This window comes from Eublepharis macularius, chromosome 14 (genome assembly GCF_028583425.1).
Source record: "Eublepharis macularius isolate TG4126 chromosome 14, MPM_Emac_v1.0, whole genome shotgun sequence".
Taxonomy (NCBI): domain Eukaryota; kingdom Metazoa; phylum Chordata; class Lepidosauria; order Squamata; family Eublepharidae; genus Eublepharis; species Eublepharis macularius.
In genome coordinates this window covers 45,141,785-45,160,749 of record NC_072803.1, presented here as the reverse complement: position 1 = coordinate 45,160,749, position 18,965 = coordinate 45,141,785, and the positions used below count along the sequence as shown (strand labels likewise).

General features: G+C 42.7%; 2 protein-coding genes across 4 annotated transcripts in view; one reads left to right on the top strand and one right to left on the bottom strand.

Annotated features, from left to right (window-relative positions):
- The first annotated feature begins 1,102 nt into the window (after positions 1-1,102).
- Positions 1,103-10,463, top strand: ARPC5L (actin related protein 2/3 complex subunit 5 like). Its single transcript, XM_054997486.1, has 4 exons — positions 1,103-1,354; positions 6,099-6,170; positions 6,479-6,655; positions 8,725-10,463. The coding sequence occupies exons 1-4, from the start codon at positions 1,190-1,192 to the stop codon at positions 8,785-8,787; spliced, it is 477 nt and encodes a 158-aa protein (XP_054853461.1). The 5' UTR covers positions 1,103-1,189; the 3' UTR covers positions 8,788-10,463.
- A 773-nt stretch (positions 10,464-11,236) lies between these two features.
- The window catches only part of GOLGA1 (golgin A1), a 30,056-nt gene continuing 22,327 nt past the window's right edge, over positions 11,237-18,965 (bottom strand). For all 3 annotated transcript variants that reach the window (XM_054997483.1, XM_054997485.1, XM_054997484.1), the window contains 6 exons: positions 18,327-18,487; positions 17,251-17,409; positions 15,947-16,006; positions 14,834-14,980; positions 13,037-13,123; positions 11,237-11,706 (listed from right to left, as the gene is read on the bottom strand). In XM_054997483.1, the coding sequence (XP_054853458.1) occupies positions 11,626-11,706; positions 13,037-13,123; positions 14,834-14,980; positions 15,947-16,006; positions 17,251-17,409; positions 18,327-18,487 (695 nt within the window). In that variant the 3' untranslated portion in view covers positions 11,237-11,625. The remainder of the gene's footprint in view (positions 11,707-13,036; positions 13,124-14,833; positions 14,981-15,946; positions 16,007-17,250; positions 17,410-18,326; positions 18,488-18,965) is intronic.

Below are 18,965 nucleotides of genomic sequence, written 5' to 3'. Positions count from 1 at the left end.
GAACAGGACTATAGTTGTTAAGAGAAATTCTCTTTAATTCCTCTTTACCCAGTTTTCCATTCCATTCCATTTTTTTCTTCTTTTTGGGAATCTGAAGTCAGTTTCTAATCAATTCCTTTTTGATCAAACAAATTTGAAGTAAAGAGGGGTAGGAAGAGAGGTTTTGCAAAATTCCACTCCAGATGCTCACAGGTAAGCAATGCCTCCCCAAGCCTTCCTATCTTCCTGCTAGAGCACCTCCCTGGGGTGTAGAACATACAACAACTGCAAAGGCTGAAAGTACAAAAGGGTGCCTTGATTTCTCTGCAAGAGAAACGAAAGAAACCCTGCTCTTAAAACAGAAAAAAAACATCATAAAGCAATCAATTGCTAATCTAAAAAAGGGGATTCTGGAAAAAGAAATGCCCCCCCCTAAACACGACTAAAGTAAATTTGAGACAGATCAAGAGGGGTAGCCATGCTAGTCTGTCTGTAGCAGTAGAAAAGAGCAAGAGTCCAGCAGCACCTTTATGACTAACACAATTGGTGGTAGGGTATGAGCTTCAGTAAGAAGTGAGCTGTGACTCAGGAAAGCTCCTACCCTACCACAAATGTTGTTAGTCTTATAGGTGCTGCTGGACTCTTGCTCTTTTCTAAAGTAAAATTGAGGTACTCCACGAATTACAATCAATTAAACGGCAGGACTGAATGAATGGGTTGCAGCCCTCAAGGGAAGATACCGCCTGAAGATGGCTGAGCGACCAACGGAAGAGATGGGCTCCGCATAAGCGAAAATGAACCTGGGATGAATTTTTTTTTTAATGACGGTCCCTTGAACGGTGACCTGCGCGACGTGCCTTTGACGGAAACAGCAGACTGGAGACATCGGGGAGTCAATTCGAAGTCAAAGGTCAAGGTTGACGCAACAAATAGAAGTGAATTGTCACGTGGGAGGCGACAGGTCTGAGGCGGAGCGGCTCGGCCCTCAGGCAGCGTTTCGGGGGAGAAGCTCCTCCCCTTTTCTGACTCCCCGCCCTACGCTGTGGAGTGCCGCGTGGGGATTGGCTGACGTGCCCGTTCTTCACGCTTTCCCTTGCTCCCGGCCTGTGGTGAGATTTCCGTTTCCGGTCGGTACTTGGGGACTGGAGGCGGCGGTGGTGCCTGAGGGGGTCTCCTCGCCTCACGTTCCCTTCTCTCCTCCCGGCCTGTCATGGCGCGGAACTCGCTCTCCTCACGCTTCCGCCGCCTGGACATCGACCAGTTCGACGAGAACCGCTTCGTGGAGGAACCTGACGGGGCGGACACCGGTGCTGGGGCCGGAGCCTCCGAGGCTGACGGGGGGCCCGGCCCGGAGGTGGAGGCGGCGCTGCGGCAATATCCTTTCTCGGAGCGGGGGGTGGGTAGGGGGTGGAGAAGGCCTCCGCTAAGGCGCGGCAGACGCCCCCTCCCCCGTGGAAAATTGCTTCCTTCACAGGAGGCATCCCCCCCCCTTGCTTTTGGTTACGCCTTTCCTTGGGGCATTTCCCCTCTGCCTTTCAATCTTTCGCCAGGGGGCATGGATAACTCCTTTATCTCGCTTGTATCTTGAGGAATTTCTCCCCCCATCCCCGGTCAGCCATTCATATAGAGCAAGATCCAGGTTCAGTAGCACCTTAAAGAACAACCGAATTTCCAAGGTATGAGCTTTCGAGAGTCAGAGCTCCCTTGATTCTTTCTGCACCTTGGGGAATTTTCTTCTCCCCTCTTCGTGCGTTTAGGAATAATTTGCTACATGCGTTTTCAAATATCGGTATCTCTTTTCTCTCCTCCCCTACACTTTTTAGGGTATTGCATATCCTGTTGTTATTCTGGGTTTTAGAGGAGTGGCAACAACTTTAATGGACATTTATACCCACCCACCCCCCATGGCAAGTTACATGGCAAGTGAGTTGAGACAAAGTAGTAGGCATCTTAACAAAAAACATTTATGTTCTTGGGTGGTGGGAAAATAAGGGCTTTTGACAGGTTTTCATGTCTGCCTAGAGAGGATTTAACCCCAGTTGAATAGCTCTTTACAAAGCTAGTGTGGGATGATAATCCAAGAGAAGTTTAGGTAATCTACAGTAGCTGTTTTGTTATTCCCATCTGGTATAACCTCTTTGTAATTTTACTGCAGTGAGTAACTGGTCCTCAAGGCTTTTCTATTTCTGTTCATCAATGTGCAACAAAGAATAGATCCTGGGACTGGAACTATTAAAAGGACCTGGAAAAGGCTAGACCTGTTTTTTAAATACCATAAAAGGCAGGCTAGGCTCCCTCACAAGGCTGAGCTGTGCTTAATAACTGGAACCTTTAGGAAGCTGTTCAGGGTTGTCATGGTTGCTCTTTGCAGCAATGAGCGTGGCATGGTCTTGCCTCTCATACATCTTGGGCCTAACAGGGATGATTTGCCATGTGAGGAGCTAAAGAAACTTGTAGAATGTAACCTTGAAATGGGTGTGTTAACTTGATAGGCTGGAGGTGATAGAGCAGTGTTCTGTGAGCATAAAGACAAAGTGGTAATGCAGGATAGACTGCTGTGGTATGAGTTCAGTCCTACTCTGTAGCTGCCCCGATGTGTCACTAATGACAAGCCTGTGTAAGGTTGAGATGCATATATCCATCATGTGTGGAATCAGGTTTGGCAAGGCAGAACTGGTTTTACTAGCTTCAACGAGTCATGACTGGGGTGGGCTTGTCTTTACTGGTTAGGGTCTGAAAATGCTGCTCTGCCTGTTGCTAATCTTGAAAGAGGAGCCTGTGCCTTTTAGAATGTAGAGCAGGAAGTGGACCAGAAGGCTGCTATTTCCTTCACTTTTTGGGGGGGGGGGGTGCGAGGATGCTGCAAAAAAGGTGTTGAAATGTAAACACAGTACAGGATTGGTGTCTTGCTAGAGATTGCTGATAGCCTGGAAAAATATTTGCAGTTGACTATGCTCTTTCTAGGGTGTGTGTGACAGCTGATATGTTCTGAAGGGGTAGTAGTACTGGAATGTTACAGAATCAAAGGTATTCACAGCACATTTGTAAATGCAAGCAGTATGCTTTTTCAATGTATGGTTTTAGCTGCTGGCTTACTTTGAGGGGTATTGGCTTCTAATAATTTGGGCCATGTATACAACTCAAAATAGCATTGTTAGGGTCATAAGTTTTGTGAGGAAGAACTGCATGTTGCTCAAAGTGAAGAGCAGAAATTCAGGTGAGTCTCAACACTAAATGATTTGAGGCCCCATTTTTCAGTGTCTGGAAAGCTCCAGCAGGATAGCATTTCTCCTTTACTTGCGACCTGCAATTTTTCAGCTCTTCTCTGCCACTGTGCTTTCATAATTATTATTTTTTAGTAAGTGGAGTATGTAGGCCTCTGTACTTCTCATCTTATGTTGGTTGTGGAGGACAGGTTAAGTTGGTACGAGCATCTGGGACTTGTAGTTACTGAATGTCAAAGCAATTCCCAAAGGTAGGATTCTTGCTTTCTCTGGGATTTAATTTGGGGGGGGGGGGGTACTGAAGTAATTGGCTCCTTGTAAGTAAGCGTTACAGATTATATGGTTGACTTCCAAATTTTTGCTATTCTGCTGTTTACATAGCATTTTTCAAATGGTGTTCTGGAGAACCCAACATTTCCTTAAGAAGATTAGTAATGGTAGAAGAAGTGAGCTCTCACTCAGGTACATAGCCACGTTGGTCTGCAGCAGAATGGCTGGATTTGAGTCCAGTGGAACCTTAGACACTGACAAGATTTTCAAGGTCTAAACTTTTGAGAATCAAAGCGCCTTATTTCAGATACCATGAAGAAGGAAAATAAATATAATAAATATTGTTAGTCTAAGGTACCACTGGAGTTCCATTTTATTTTGCTACAGTAGATTCACTTGGATGCCTCTCTGAAATTGTCCACCATTGCTTATCTTTATTTGAAATTCACAGCACATTCAATTCACATACGACAACAGGGAGGCTCAACACTAATTCCTTTTGTGAACACAGCAAATTCTGGAATCTTCTGCATTATACAGAGATTCTGCAACAAATATGAGGGGATTACTCAACAGATAAATATATATGAAAAGAATAAACAAGAATCTTGTTGCACCTTAAAAATAGATTGTTTATTCTAGCATAAACTGTTGTGGACTAAAGCCCATTTTGTCAGAAAAGGTTCTCGGTGGGGTGGGGTAGGAAGCAGAAGTGGTAGTGTGATTTAGAATCCAGTCTCCATTCCTTAGTGAGCAAACCTGGTTATAATTATTCTAAGATTTGCAAGATTTCCAGCATTGGTGAACTGAAGTAAATCATTAAACATTAGTACTATAGGAAGAGAATACTGTGTCACTTTGAAATATCTGAGGCTGGCTGATATAGTTTGCAGTGATATAGAATCCAACTGATAACAAAGATGCTCAAAATAATTCTGCTATGACTCTTTGAGATGTAACCCGAATGGCTGCATTTATCGAGAGACTGTCAGATGACAAGAACAGAATGTTTGTGGACAATGTTCTTTTTTGAATTCTGTGGCTTTTGTAGTGGGAAGAAAGTAGTATCAGGCTAGGCTTTTCCTACTGCTAGTTAGTGAGACTGTTTGTCTTTGGTCTCAGTCAATAAAAAAGATAGGTGTGCCAGGTACAATAGCAAAGGGCTTCTCCATCAGGTGCAGCACCCAAACCTGTGCAGTCATTTGGAACACATCAATTAATCACTGAATAAACAGGTCTTTCAGCAGAGCTGAGCTCTGATGTAGGCTGAAGTGGTGCATTGCTACAGTGGTATCAGAGTTACATACTTGCCAGTTTAAATTCTTGGTGTGCCACAGTGATTAATCAGAATTCTAAGCTTTAATACTTTGCTAAAGTATTTTATGGCAGTTCTAGCAAACAATTGAATTTGAAAAGCCCTATGAGTATAGGATGCCATGTTTGCCCACAGAAAATCCAAAAACAAAAGTAATGTAATTCTTTTTTTAGGGCCAACAAAAATACCACAAAACAATATGCAAGCTATTGAGTTCTTCAGAACTCTTCATCAGGTTTGGAAGATCAGTAAATAAAGGATCATTCTGAGGAGGAAATGTTTTAAGTAATGATGTTGGAAAGAATCAAGCATTTGATCTTGTGGTTGTATTTTGATGACCAGCTTGGATCCAGACAATGTTTTCACGAGTGCAAGGACTGTGGCTCAGTGATAGAGCATCTGCTTGGTTCCGTCCCCAGTTATAAAGGGATCAGGTAGTATGGAGATGTGAAATACCTTTCCCTAAAACCCCAGAGAGCTGCTGTCAGGGAGTAGATAGGCCAAAAGTATAAGACAGTTTCATGTATGTATGTTCATGGGACTTCCACACAACAGCCCAAAATGCCTTCCTATCGGGGAAAGATCTTGGAATTGAAGGGTGTGCAAGTTACTTCTTGTTTGTGGACCTCTGGATGTGGGGGAGATTGCTTATACAGAAGAGTGCTTCTGATCTGAAAGACTGTCAGTTCTGTGGAGTTCTGCCACGCTTGATTTGGGTGACAAAAGGGTTTCCTGTGATTGTAAGGTGAAAAATTGTTTTTAAAATGTGTGGAGGAAATAAATTTTGAAGCAAAAACAGTGTTTGTGTATATTCACGGATGCTTTGCAACGGTGTATTCTAACAGACACCTTGCTTTGCAATTTGTAGAGAAACAGACATGTAGGGCACAAAATAGCATTTAGAAATGAGCAAAAGAATTTTATTCTTGGAAGTCTTATTCAAGTTTAAATCTCTGGAAAGTACAATTGTTAAGACATTACAGAACTCATACCTGAGGGGATTTTTTTTCCAGGAACTAAGGGGAATTGGAAATCTTGTTTATAAAACCTTGGTTTCTACATTTCCTTCCATGGAAAGAATCTTACATTGCTTTGCACTTCCAGGATTATAGCCTCAGTATTTTGGAGGGGCTTAAGGGGACAAGATTAGATGGTTCCCTTTTGAAATTTAGGGTTTAGTTAGCAAGTACTTGTAAATGCTGAAAGAACATTGATTGCCAGTTAGTTCAAAGCCCAGTTCAGGTGCCTGGTCTTGGTAGGATGGGTTCTGTTTTCTCAGCAGCTGGCTCTTTAACTCACTTCGCTGCACAGGTGATGTGCTAAGAGCATTCCATGTGGCTTTACAGAATTCGCCCATCAACACTAAGAACCCAGCAGCAAAGGTAAGTGGTGACTTGGGGCCTTTTGGCCATCACTGTAAGATAATATAAATGTCAGTAAATCTGCTCTTATGGGCAGGAATAATTGTTGCATAAAATCCTTTGCAAAAAAAGTATGGCGTTTTTCCTAATGGGTAACAGATGCCTTGCTGTGGGCCCTCTTTGTCAGACCACATGCTGCTTCAGCCTAGCTGTTTGCAGTGAAATGATAAAAACTTGTAAGATCCCTTCTGGGTCTATCAGTTGCTAAGAAATAGCCAGTATGGGTTTGGGCTGTATTTGTGGCTTTAACATCTTGCATCTCTCTCCAGGAACAGGCTCAGGAAGTGGTGATGAAGGTCCTTACCTCTTTTAAAGGCAGTGAGATAGAACAGGCGGTAAACTCCTTAGACAGAAATGGTATCGATTTGTTAATGAAGTACATTTATAAAGGATTTGAAAAGCCAACAGAAAACAGCAGCGCAATACTACTTCAGTGGCATGAAAAGGTATGTGACTTGTTGTTCAGCCTGAATCCACAGTTCAGCAGGTAACTGCTTTTGAATGATTGTCTATTCTCCTGATAACACGCCACATGTAAGCTGCATAACAGAGTCCAGATCCACCAACTGGGTGAGGTAGTTAAGTTGTGAACCCACATCATGTTAATTTGTATAGAAGTTCAGGGCACTTCTAAACAGGGAGCTAAGAATTTCTGGGATTGTTTGAGGACATGTTTTTGCATATTGATGTTTTAGCATCTCTGATAGGTTAGATCTACCCATGCCACAGCTTCCCCCCACCCAACAATAAAGGACTGGTAAGGGCAAAGCTTTATGCTTCAGCACAAGGGACCCTGGGCAAGAAGACTTTTGTTGCCTCCAAGGATCTTTTCTACTAGTGGTAGATGCTACTTTCCAGACCATCCTTTGCAAGTTAATTCCTGTTATAGTAAGGTATATTGATCACAGTGAGTTGGGCACTTTTTTAATGAAGTGATTTTATTGCTTTTTACCCTGGCCTGGGTTCCAGAATAGATTTTTTTAAACATCCAGCAGAATCCAAGTGTAAGGCGCTTCTCCTGTTCAGCACCAGAGGGGTTTCAAACATACAAATCTCAGCCTTCAGCAAAAAGTGGTACAGTCTGAGAAGGCTTGACTTACTCACTACCTTGGTTCTTATATTTCTTTGGCCAAGGAATAGCTTGGTTGTGTTAGACCAACCAATTGTTGTGAGGGAGAGCAGGTTATTTACCATCCCTGGTGTGTGTAACCTGGTTTTCTAAAGAATGCAGTTTTTCTGTATGTTGTAAATTGGCTTCAGCCCTATAGGCGTGATGAAGACTGTATGATCACTGCTATGAACAGTATTCCAAGGCTTACTGGTGAAATTATGCTCAATATTGGATGTTCACAGATGCAGCTTTCTTTGCAGACATACTAGTGGGCGGATGCAGACTCTGTTCTCATGACAACAAGGAGAGTGTTTCTGCTTGCTCCCCTGTTTCCATTGGAAACAGCAGTTTTTTTGGCTCATGTAGGTTGGTACTTGTGGTTTTGTGAAGTCAGACAACTGCCGCTTTGGTAGGAAGAAAGGCTGCTGTGCGTGTGTGTGGTCACAGCCCTCCTCCTCAAATTCTCAGACCAGCAACGCATTTCCAAAAGTTTTGGAACAACATCTGAGGCAAATCTTAAAACAGGTTAAATGCCTGCCTCATACTGTGGCTTCTTGTAGTTGTTGCTGTCTGAAGACAGGAAGCTGCAACTGTGTTGCTCAGGGTAGTTTCGCCAGCAAGGCTGCAAAGAGTGATCTTGTGTGTCTCTTCTGCTCTCTCACACACAAAATGGGTGTTGACTACAAATTATCTGCTCTATGGAAATGCCAGTTTGGTGTAGTGGTTGAGAGCAGTGAGACTCTAATCTGGAGAACCAGGTTTGATTTCCCACTCCTCCACTTGAAGTCAGCTGGGTGACCTTGGATCAGTCACAGCTCTTCCAGAGTTCTCTTAGCCCTACCCACCTCACAGGGTGATCATTGTGGGGATAATATTGACATACTTTGTAAATTGCTCTGAGCTGGGCTCAGTTATGCACAGATAGTTTCCCTCATTCATGTGAACAGTATGAAAGTTAGAACTAATGATTCAGAGTTCCCAAAATAGCATAAAATCTAGCAAATGTGCTAGAAGGCATAGTCAACACAGATGGTGGTTTTGTATGTAATGTCTAAGAGAAGAAATAGCAAATGTATTAGACTGCCTGATTTGGAAAACTCTGGCTTGCTGTGCCACGAGGGAACTGGTTTGTTTTCCTACAGGACTTCTTTACCCATACCCTTGCCTAACCAAGGGCAATATGGATAGAAAACTTGGCTTCAAATAGTAGAGTCCTAATACAGCCTAGGACAGGAATGAGGTGGTGCTCCTGGGAAAGCCAGAAGAATGAATGGTGGGGGAGGGGATTAGTGACCTTAAAGTCTTTTAGAGCATTTGGAAATGTTTATAACTGCATAGCAGTTTGCTTATTTGCGGATTGGCCTCTACACTAATATCTGTGTTTGTTTCTTTCTCGTCCCCTAGGCATTAGCAGTAGGTGGACTAGGATCCATAGTAAGAGTTCTTACTGCACGAAAAACTGTTTAACAAACTCTGTTCACTTGAATTGAGACACCGAGAACTCTTTTGGAGCCAGGAGGTGGCATTGGCTATGCTGATACTTTGGTCTACCCTTCTAGGATCCACAATCTACTGAAATACTTGGGAGTCTCCTTCCTCTCTTGGAACAAGTACTCTTTAACCATAGAGGTGGTGGGGGAAGTCCAGTATATTAATGTTTTCTGACTATCAGATTCAGGAACTGGGAGGGGGCTACTTGCAATTTGTGCTGCAAACAGAAGCGGGGGTGATATATATGCGTGTGCCTGTCTGCAATCTGGTGGCTTCTCTGGCCAAGTGTGTATGTGCTTGGGTGAATAAGTGAGACTTAATTTAAATTTAACAAATGTGTATGGTGGGGGCAGGGGTGGATCTGGGGTGTCAAGAGTTGGTTTGGGAGTTGAAGAGGGTTTTCTTATGCAAGAGGGCTTTTTGTATATATGATGGGTAAGAATAGCTGGACTAAATACAGAGTTTGTTTTTTGTAAAGTGCCTGCTGCTCTATCTAGAAGTTCTTGGATGGTTAGAATAAATAATATTCCATGATGGATTTTGAATGTCCTTGGGGGCTAGTCCACTGTTCGTTCTCTTCCTCCATAAAGCTTCACACATGGAAATACTTGTTCCAGCCCTGTTTACCTGGTCTCATGGTGTGTGTGTGTTGCGGGGGGGGGGGGGGCTGAAATACTAGGCTAGTTCTCACATTTTTTAACCTGGGTCTCTCACACTTCTCAATTTGTGAGCAAAAGGGAGAGAAGGAAGGCAGGAGTTCTGTGCTCAATGCAGACTTTTATTTTTCAATGTATGTCCCTGGTTTCTCTATTCCTCCAGCCCTTTTCCCTGAAGAGTTCATATAACATTTGCTACAGAATGTCTGGCCAAGAGTGGATTTGAATTTAGATCTTGCTTTTACTAAATCAGCTTAAACACTTTTTCCCCAGCCCAATAGATGGGGGATAGTATTTTTGCATATATACAGTAGCATACTTGTAGCAAAAAGGTATTGACTCTTAAACGTTATATAACAAGCTAGCTTTAGCCACATGCTTCTGTACACCTGAGGGAGGGAACTCAGAAGCTCAACCTGAAATAAATTGTTAATCTTGAAAGTTCTAATGGATTTCTGTATAATCTTCCCTAGGAAACTATGCTAAAGATCTCTCAGATGCTGTTCCCAACCATTTACAGGAATACAGAAAGAGCAAGCACCCCCTAGCCACTTACAACAACCTGGGTTATCTTGGAAACAATACAAAGCTGAAATGGCAGAAAGGAGGCGGCTGCTCTTAAACTTAATATTGGCAGCCCAGTTCCCCAATATCTTTACTTGTTCCTTTTGGTTTTTAATGGCTATAATCTCTCCCCCTATTTAACCTGCATCACCGTATTCATCCCTCCTTCCTCAGTTCTTAATCACACTGAAGGGCTCTAATAGCTTGAAGAGCAATACTTAAGTCCAACCTTGTTCTCAACTAGTGAGAAATGCATGTAGTGTTTAGGTTAAAATACACAATTTGGAAGTAACATGTAAGAAGGTACCAAGGCAGCTTCTAGTTTTAATCAAAAATGTATTGCACCACAAATTAGCTTTCTACAAGCCATTACATAATACAGTCCCTCTGTACACAATATGGGGTAGACAAACCAAGTGTCCATAAAAAGGCTTTTCTATATACATGGAAAAAGTGCATCAGTTACTATTTAATGGATATATACATACATACCACCTCAGGCCTGCTCTGACAGCTGAGAAAAATTCAACACTTGAACTACCAGAGGCTTCTGAGGTTTGTTTGTTTTCTTTCCTCTATGCTGTGCCTTAGAACTGGCTCTAAACAGGGCTGGCTGAGCCACCTATCAACCATTGGAAATTTTACTCTGCATTCTTCCATGCAGCAGTGCTAACAGTAAGGAAAACCACCATCATACATAGGTTAAATTTCTTAAGCAATTGGTAAAGATTTTTACTTAACAATATGCAGTTCTGATAGCACTTCAAACTGCTGTTTTGCATGGTCAGTCTTTTGTAGCTTTTATTAAGCTGTAATATCCAAGCTAGGTCTTTTTTTAAAGTTATTAAAGGAAAAATATTTAAATATGATCAGTTTTTCCTTTCAATTGTTGCAGGCTTGTATGTAGTGTTTTTTTAAAAAGCTAATTCACATTCAAAGCAGCAGCACAAGTTATTCATGTTGCTGCTACTGACAGCATGTGAATAGATATGTCTGAAGCGGATTATGACACTGTGCTAGGACTGGTACACCAGCCCCATTAAAGTAAACCTGCAGATGAAACAGAAGCTCCTATCTGCTTCAGCAGCAGCCTGTTAAAGGAAGAACTCAAAAATAGGCTGCCATCTCTACCCTCTACCACATTAATCTAAAAGGCAACTTAATAATTGCATCATAAAGACCATTTAGAATTATTTTTTGTCTGAGAAGGAAGAGGAGCCTCCCTGCTCTGGAGGATTTTACACTGTTGGGAATGATGCAAGCACCATGTTCATTTGAAAGATCTGTGATGACAGGAATCAAAACGCATCCCAAGCTATCAGGCACTGCCACAACAGAAATGGTACTTCAGTTCCACAAGGTCTTGAGTATCAGCCACTTTGTGGTTCACCCCTGCACTTGCAACCACACCCAAACAGGGTCAAGTTGTAGCAAAGGACACTCCTTTACAGTTTTGTAAACAATTTTCCAAAGTTCTTGTACAAAATACTATGGTGAGCATAATTAAGACACACCTCAATCAATAGGTGCAGCATCCTTTTCCTAGAAAGAAAGAGACTGAAGGGCAGGTAAGCAGTGCATTCCTTCAGGCCATTCATGACCATGGGGTCCTGGGAGTTGAAATGGAGGGCCGGACACTGCCCCTGGGAGATGGTTTTGACCCAAACCATGACATCTGGTAGGGAGAAAGCACACCACCATCACACACTTGCAGTACAATATGTAGCCCTAAGCAATCCCGTATCTGTTCTAGTCTTTCAATTTTAAGACCATGTGCTTATCAAGAGGAAACCTCTGCCACTGATCCCCCAAAGCAGAGACAGGCACCTGTGCCTCAAAATCCTCATTCTAGCCTCACCCTCTGACCAAAACAGACATAATGGAGGATTAAGGTAAATTGTGCAATTAGGTGTAATTTGGATCAGGGCCACATGAGGGAATGGAAACCTTTCAACATCCACTCGTTTGCTGACTGAAACCAGGCTTCTTATGCCATTAGCCATTTTAAAGGGAAAGAACCAAGTTTTTAAATTATACCCCTTTCCTTTTAAAATTGCTATCAATAAGACAGGGAACCCAGATTTGGTTCGCAAAAGCGAGCAGGGCTTGAAGGTGTTACAGTCTTTCTTTCCCCACACAGCCCTGATCTGGATCTTGACTTATGTGCAGCGTATCTTCAGCCTCAGTTTTCTTTATCAAAAGAGCAACCAACAGAAAAGACGTTGTACTGTGATGTGGTTGATAGGGAGCTATTTGTAATTGCTTTGGGGTCCAGAAACTAATACAAGTTGCTAGGAGGTTTCATTCACTGTAAGATGCAGTACTATGAACCAGGGTTTCTGTGGACAGAGCAGCTAGAGAAAGGAAAGGCTTTGGTTAGATCAAATCCCATGCAACTAATGGGGAGAAAGTAGCTGATAAACTTCAGCGTGAGGCAGGGGCACAGCGCCAGCGCTTTAAGAAGGGTTTATAGCAGCAGGAAAAGAAATCAGTTTAAGGCATTTTGGGAGAACATACTCAAAAACAAGACATGTTATTGAGCTGGAAGGCCAGATAGCGAGCATATTTTAAGTAGTAGATACTAAACGTTAATATATCAGAGATTGTGGCAAGCACCAAGGCAGGCCAGCATTTACTAGGCAATGCCTAGCAGCAGTGGTTAAAATCTGAATAAAAGTGCTCCACTGAGTAGAAGGGGAAAAAATTGGGGGACATAGCCACTTATTTATAGGACACAGACTCAGGCATTCACAAGTTTAGTTCTAATAAAATAGCACTACACATAACCCTGTAAATGTCAGTAACTACAGCTGACATCTAAGTTAAACAGTCAGTTCATATGTAGGCAATCATTGCTCAGTGTGTCAGCTACACAATGATGAATGTGCAAAACGTTGGGAAGAGGAATGGAAATAAAAACTCTGCTGGTGGCATATGGATAATAATTTTGCACATGCAGGTCATCCAGTGACATGAATTCTCAAAGAGTTCAAACCAAGCCTCACCTTGTATTCCAGGGTTTCCTTGAGCATACTTTCTTCTTCTTGAGAAAAATTCAGTAAGACAGACACAGCTTTGATAAGGTGGAATGCCTAAAATGCAACAGCAGAGCCTCAATGGGTCATGATGAACAATCCCTTTATTCAAAAAAGTATTATCCTGCCTTAACGCAGTCAAGGCAACTTACAAAAACAAAGGTAAACATCAGTCTAGGACTGAAAGCCAAGTTTAATGTTGTTAATGCCAGCACAAATTTGACCAGAGAAATGTACAGAGAAATACATTTTACAGGTCCTGTAAAAGTCGTACAGTAAGGGTGCTCCCTTCTGTATTTCTAGCAGGCTGTACCACAACACCCGGGCTGCTGTAACTACTGCATGCAGCAGAGAAGGCACAACCAGAAGGGTCTGGTTGAGCAGATCAAATTGCCATATGGGATAGGTGGACCTTCAGCTCTGACCACTGAAGCAAGTTCAGGTAGCTAAAGAACTGTCTCCCACTAACATTGCATTAAGACAAGCTGTGGCTCAATGGTAGAGCACATACTTTGCAGGCAAGTCTCCAGCAAAATTCCCAGCAGAGGTGGAAGTGATCTTGGAGAGCCACTGATGGCCTGATTCTGTATGGCAGCTTCATATGGCAAGACAGACTATTTCTGTTGTTCTGCTTTATCTTTGTTCTGAATGGACAAGGCAATTTTCAGCTAAATGGCTTACTAATTGTGGTCCATTCTGGCATGCAGATTTTCCATTAAGGTCAACAAGAAATTAAACTTATTTCTGACTCTAAATTCATCTTTTTGCATTAATTTCAGTTTTACTTTAAAAAATGACACTAGGAATATATAAAGGCGGGGAATCACATTCCTGGAGCTGTGCAGGCTTTTAACTTGAAAGCGGTTCCCCTAATTCTTTACGGTTCAGCTATTTGGACGAAAATATTGGTTAACCCCGTTGCTCAGTTTCTGTTAAATGTACCCAGTTGTGTCTCAAATGTTGAATCGTGGGCAAAATTTGGCCAAACATCTTTGGAAGCAAGAGCGTGCCTCAGCACTCAAATTGAGATTAAAATTGTTTTTTGCTGAGGATGGCCTATTGGCTGCCTTGAAACGAGATACTTTCAAATCAGTTTGAATGAAAATTTTGGATGAGAAACTGCCACTAATCAGTATGACAACTAATCTTATTTCTGAGATGGGTAAATCAAAAGCTTTCTCTTTGATTAAAAAGCGCATTCTAGAAACTGACCATGGAATTTTGACATATAGAGCTCACCGTGTCTGTTCCCCCTTATCCTTTGGCAATGGCATTACTCTTCCGAAGTCTTTACCTTCCTATATATTTTATTTGACTAGTTGATGCTATTGTAGAGCTTTTTTTATTTGCAAGATTAAATATTATACCTTCTATGGTTTTAGAAGGAAGATTTTAAAATAGGTCTTATTCTGACAGAACCTGCCCTTGCGGTCTTAATAGGATTGATACACCTTTTTATGTCCTGTTTGAATACTGTTTGTATGAGAATATCAGACTATTATATTAAGCCACTTATTACTGATCAATCACCCCCTACACCTCAGAAACACTTTTATCTGCTTACAGGTAACAATCCTAAGATTACTTTGGCAGAAGCAAATTTCTTTCAGTCCTTCTATCCCTTGAGTCCAAAAAACCATAAACATTCTGCTGCTCAAGATTTGTTAATCAATAAACTTCTAAGGAAAGGGAAAAGGAAGGAATTCCCCACAAACATAGTGGAAAGGAGGGGGGAGAAATGGCATCAAGCAATAAATGTTTTTTTACCTCTGATTCCCGGCAGGACATAAATTTTAATACCACATGCTTAAGATATTCAAAGTTTATCTCCCGCGAGTCATTTAGGTCTGAGTTGTTTGTCACAGTCAAGGCAGTGCTGGGCACTTCTGGGACCTCACTGTCGGGTCGAAGTTTCTGAAAGGAACGCAGTACTGTATGAAAGTTTATCTTCTGCCATTCACCCCAAATAGGGCAGCATTGCATGCTTTGCTCCAACCCTTTATAGACCGCAAACTTTTTGCAAAAAGGGAAATTGTCCCTCTGCTAGGAAACCTGAGAAAAGGAATGCAATTTCCCCCTCCCTGTGATCACCTCTGGAATAATCTAGCAGATGTGCCTGCTCATATCAGACTGGCAGCCACAACTGAACAGACATTATCCAAGAGGCTGATTACATAATTAGCTTCTACCTCTTTGTGAGATTCAGATCCATCAAAGGTTTAGATTTTGACTATGAAATCCATAACTCAATATGGAAAAGAATAAATGTTTAATGATATAATTTATTTATTTGCATTCAACTTGGGTGATGTATTTTGTTGAAAATCTGATGAGTAAATAAAGTTGACTCCCAGACAATCTCCATCCTGCACCAAGGAAAGCTCTTATTCCAAAACTTTGCATAGTTTCTTATTCTGTGTAACTTATTCCACAGCACTTGCTATTTTGAATCACTTATCCCAGCTGTGGTAGTTGCAGCAGGGGTGAGACCGCTGACCCCTAGAATCATGTTCATCCTCTTCTCTGGCTTTTGAGCTTTCTGCAGACACCAGCCACACATTTTGAAGCATACCTTTGCAATCTGAAAGGCTAGAACCTTGCCTTTTTAAAAAATACCCACGTTTATCTGGAAGCCAAAATGTCTGCTTCCACTACCACATCCCTGTTGAATTGTGGCATAAATCAGGCTTTGGGCTTGCAAGAGAACTTCTCATGTGGCAGGAAGTTAGACTGTACTTGTTGGCCACTGAAGCCCTGTTACCCTTTTGAAAGTGAAACAGACCCATAAACATTCAAACATTGGCTTAAGCGCAGGGCTGAAGGAGTCTACATTCAGGCTGGTGGGCAAGCCATTGGCATTCCTTTGGGGGCATTGCTTACCAGTTCTTTCTGCAATGTCTTCTTTAGTTCTGCCATCCTCTGCTGTAACTGCTTGATCATCTACACCAGTGGGGGAAAGAAGGGGAGGAAGACACAACACTTCAGCTTCCAGGTATAATCAAACCCAGCATTTTTTTAAATAGAAGCTAACTGCATCCTCTCAAGAAAGTACCAGGGAGGCCACTAATTCCTAGTACAAGCCACTAGCTCTTATGTGGGAGGGAGATAACCATTTCACTATTATTAGCTATCCACCTAAAGTAGCCACTCAACCTCAGAAATGTACAGATCCCCTAAGGGAACATTTGGCATTTCTGCTCAAAGAAGATATTGCCATGCCAGCAAGACCATCAAAACGGCAAGACATACAGCTGTGGTCCCACAGACGTACCTGAGGTTTTTTTTTAAAAAAAATTAGGAGCCTGTTTATTCATGCAAGCAAGGCCCTAGATATTTCAGCTTATTCTGGCTCACTATGCCCAGCAGTTTCTGAATCCCATCTGCCTCCATTTGCCAATTATAATGTTTACAGAGTCATTACTGTCAATGCAAATGGAAGGTTAGAGCCCTTAATGATTCAGGGTCTTTTGTTTGATGTGGATTATTCCTTTGATTGCACAAAGTCACCACCCAGAACAAGATAACGTTGCTATTGCTCCAGGATAACTTGCATGTAAATGTGGGGAAACTTAACAACAAGGAGCCATTCTGAACTACTTGTGGAATGAAGACAACTCCTTGGGTGAAGGCTCTCCTGCTGCGCCGCAGAAGTATTGTCAAGTACTCTCAAGCAAGCTAAGCTGATAGATCAGCAAGGGAGCAAAAGCATATTTTGCATGCAGAAGGTCCCAGGTTCAGTCCGTTCCTACACGGACCTGCCTTCTACTGCATCAGACCCAATGCTCCTGGTCTCTCTTGGCACCTGCTATCAGCAATACCAGAGTGGCAGGGACTACATCTTGGATCATTTGCACCTAAACGAATCTCTATCCTCAGGTAGCAGATATTGAGAAAGCCCTTTCTTTGCTCGAGGCACTAGAAAGCCAGTTTTGACTAGGCAGAAGTGAGCTTCTCATGGTCACATATGAAAGGGACTGAACCCAGGACCTTCTGCATGCAAAAAGGTGTTTTACCACTGAGCCGCAGACCCTCCTCTATTTAGCAAGTTCTGAGAAATACCGTTCTTTGCCTGGCCCCTTGGAGAGCCACTAACAGTCAGAGGAGACAAGAGTGAGATGCACGGACCAAAGGCCTGGCACAGTATAAAACAGGTTTATATGCTTCTTGTGCAAATGCACTCTTACTTTGTTCTTCTCTGCAATTTGCTGCTCCAGTTCACTGTTCTCCTTCTGCAGCTGGACTATGTCTGCAGCAGCCACTTCCCCGTTCAGCTCCAATTCTCCCTCCTCGGGGAGATGCAAGTGTTTTTTCAAGGCTTTGGATGCCAATTCCAACCCAACAGTCTTATCAGGAAACAAAAGGAGCCAGGATGAGCAAAACCAGAACACTAAAAAGAGTCAGTGCTTTCCACAATTCAGGAATGCATGGCTAGGTTTCTTCTTACGCATGACAGAAATGAGGAATCAGGCACTGATACCAAAGGAATAAATATTCCAGACTACACATTCGTTTTACTAGAGCAGCTAAAATAGACGGCAGCTCATAAAGATCAAGGAAAGCAAGGCTGGGCATATCTATGCAATTGATTCTGTGCCGATTTCACTTCTACTTACTAGAGAGTAGGGCAAAGATGTATACAAGGCATGGTAGCTTAATTGTCTGGCCAATGGAAATCTTTTTCCAATCCCCACCCCACCTTACCAAGACACTGCCCTGCCACTTTCAGGCATCTTTCTTTACCGTAAGGGCTAGAAATGTTCTTTAAAAACAAAAAACAAAAGTTCTCAAAACTGAATTCTGTGCCCAGTATTGTGTTCTACAGATTTTCAAAGCTCTCATGCATCATGAAACACACAGAGCCTGGAATTTAAGCTATGAGGGCTGCTTTACATAGACAAATGGTAAGTCTAACCCAATATTGTTTAACATACTTAAGGAGGACTCATGGGATTATGCCAAGGGGTCCAATTCGTTCAGTACAGTCTTTCCAATAATGACCAGCCACATGCCTCCAAGAAGCCCACAAGCAGGGCCCAAAGGCAATAGCTCTCCTCTGGTTTTGCCCCCCTCCCATAGCAACTAGGTATACTGTGTCTGAAATTGGAGGTTCCATTTAGCTGCTGCTCTCCAGAAGTCATTCCCAGCAATCCATTAACTGGGTAAACCACAGACAAGGCATGGCACTCAAAAGAAGCCTGCTAAGAAGCTCTGAGCACACTAAGAGCTCTTCCTGCCACAGGCTGAAGGGGCGTCTGCTCACCTGGCTCTTGCTGGCCAGCTGGCACTCCTGTTTCTCCTGTGGCTGCTCCCGCAAAGTGCTCATCTGCTGTCCCACCAAAGCTTCCCTTTCTCCAGCCTGTCGCTGGCACAGCTTAAGGTCAGTCTGCAACTGGTGCACCTGCAGCCGAAGCTCCTCATGGCCTGGGGCAGAGAGAGACAGCAAGAAGTAGAGTCAGAGAAAGCGCTTCCAGCAGAGCTGCCCCCCCCCCCCGGGTCAAAACACAAGTACAGATGTTGGAGTGCAGATGCTGTTCCTCCCCACCTCCAAGCAGGTCATAGGAAATGACATATCTGTTTATGAGCAGCACCACTGCCATGCATATGTTGGGACAGCAGAGAGGAATACCCATGAAATGTGTCCAGGTGGTTCCATTTAGGGGTAACCAAGAGCTTCATGCATTGACTCTTTTTACAGGCAACACTTAAGGAGCTGAATGCTGGTCTGATCAGGCCTTCAGGAATTTTCTTTCATCCCAGTTGTAATTAATCAGAAAAAAAGCACTTCACACATGCACAGACATACATTTTCTTTAGCACACATCCAAAGGGCAAGCCCAAGCACTGAAATACGAGTGCAGGATTAAGCTTGAAGTGTCCCCCCATGCCTGAAGGGAACACT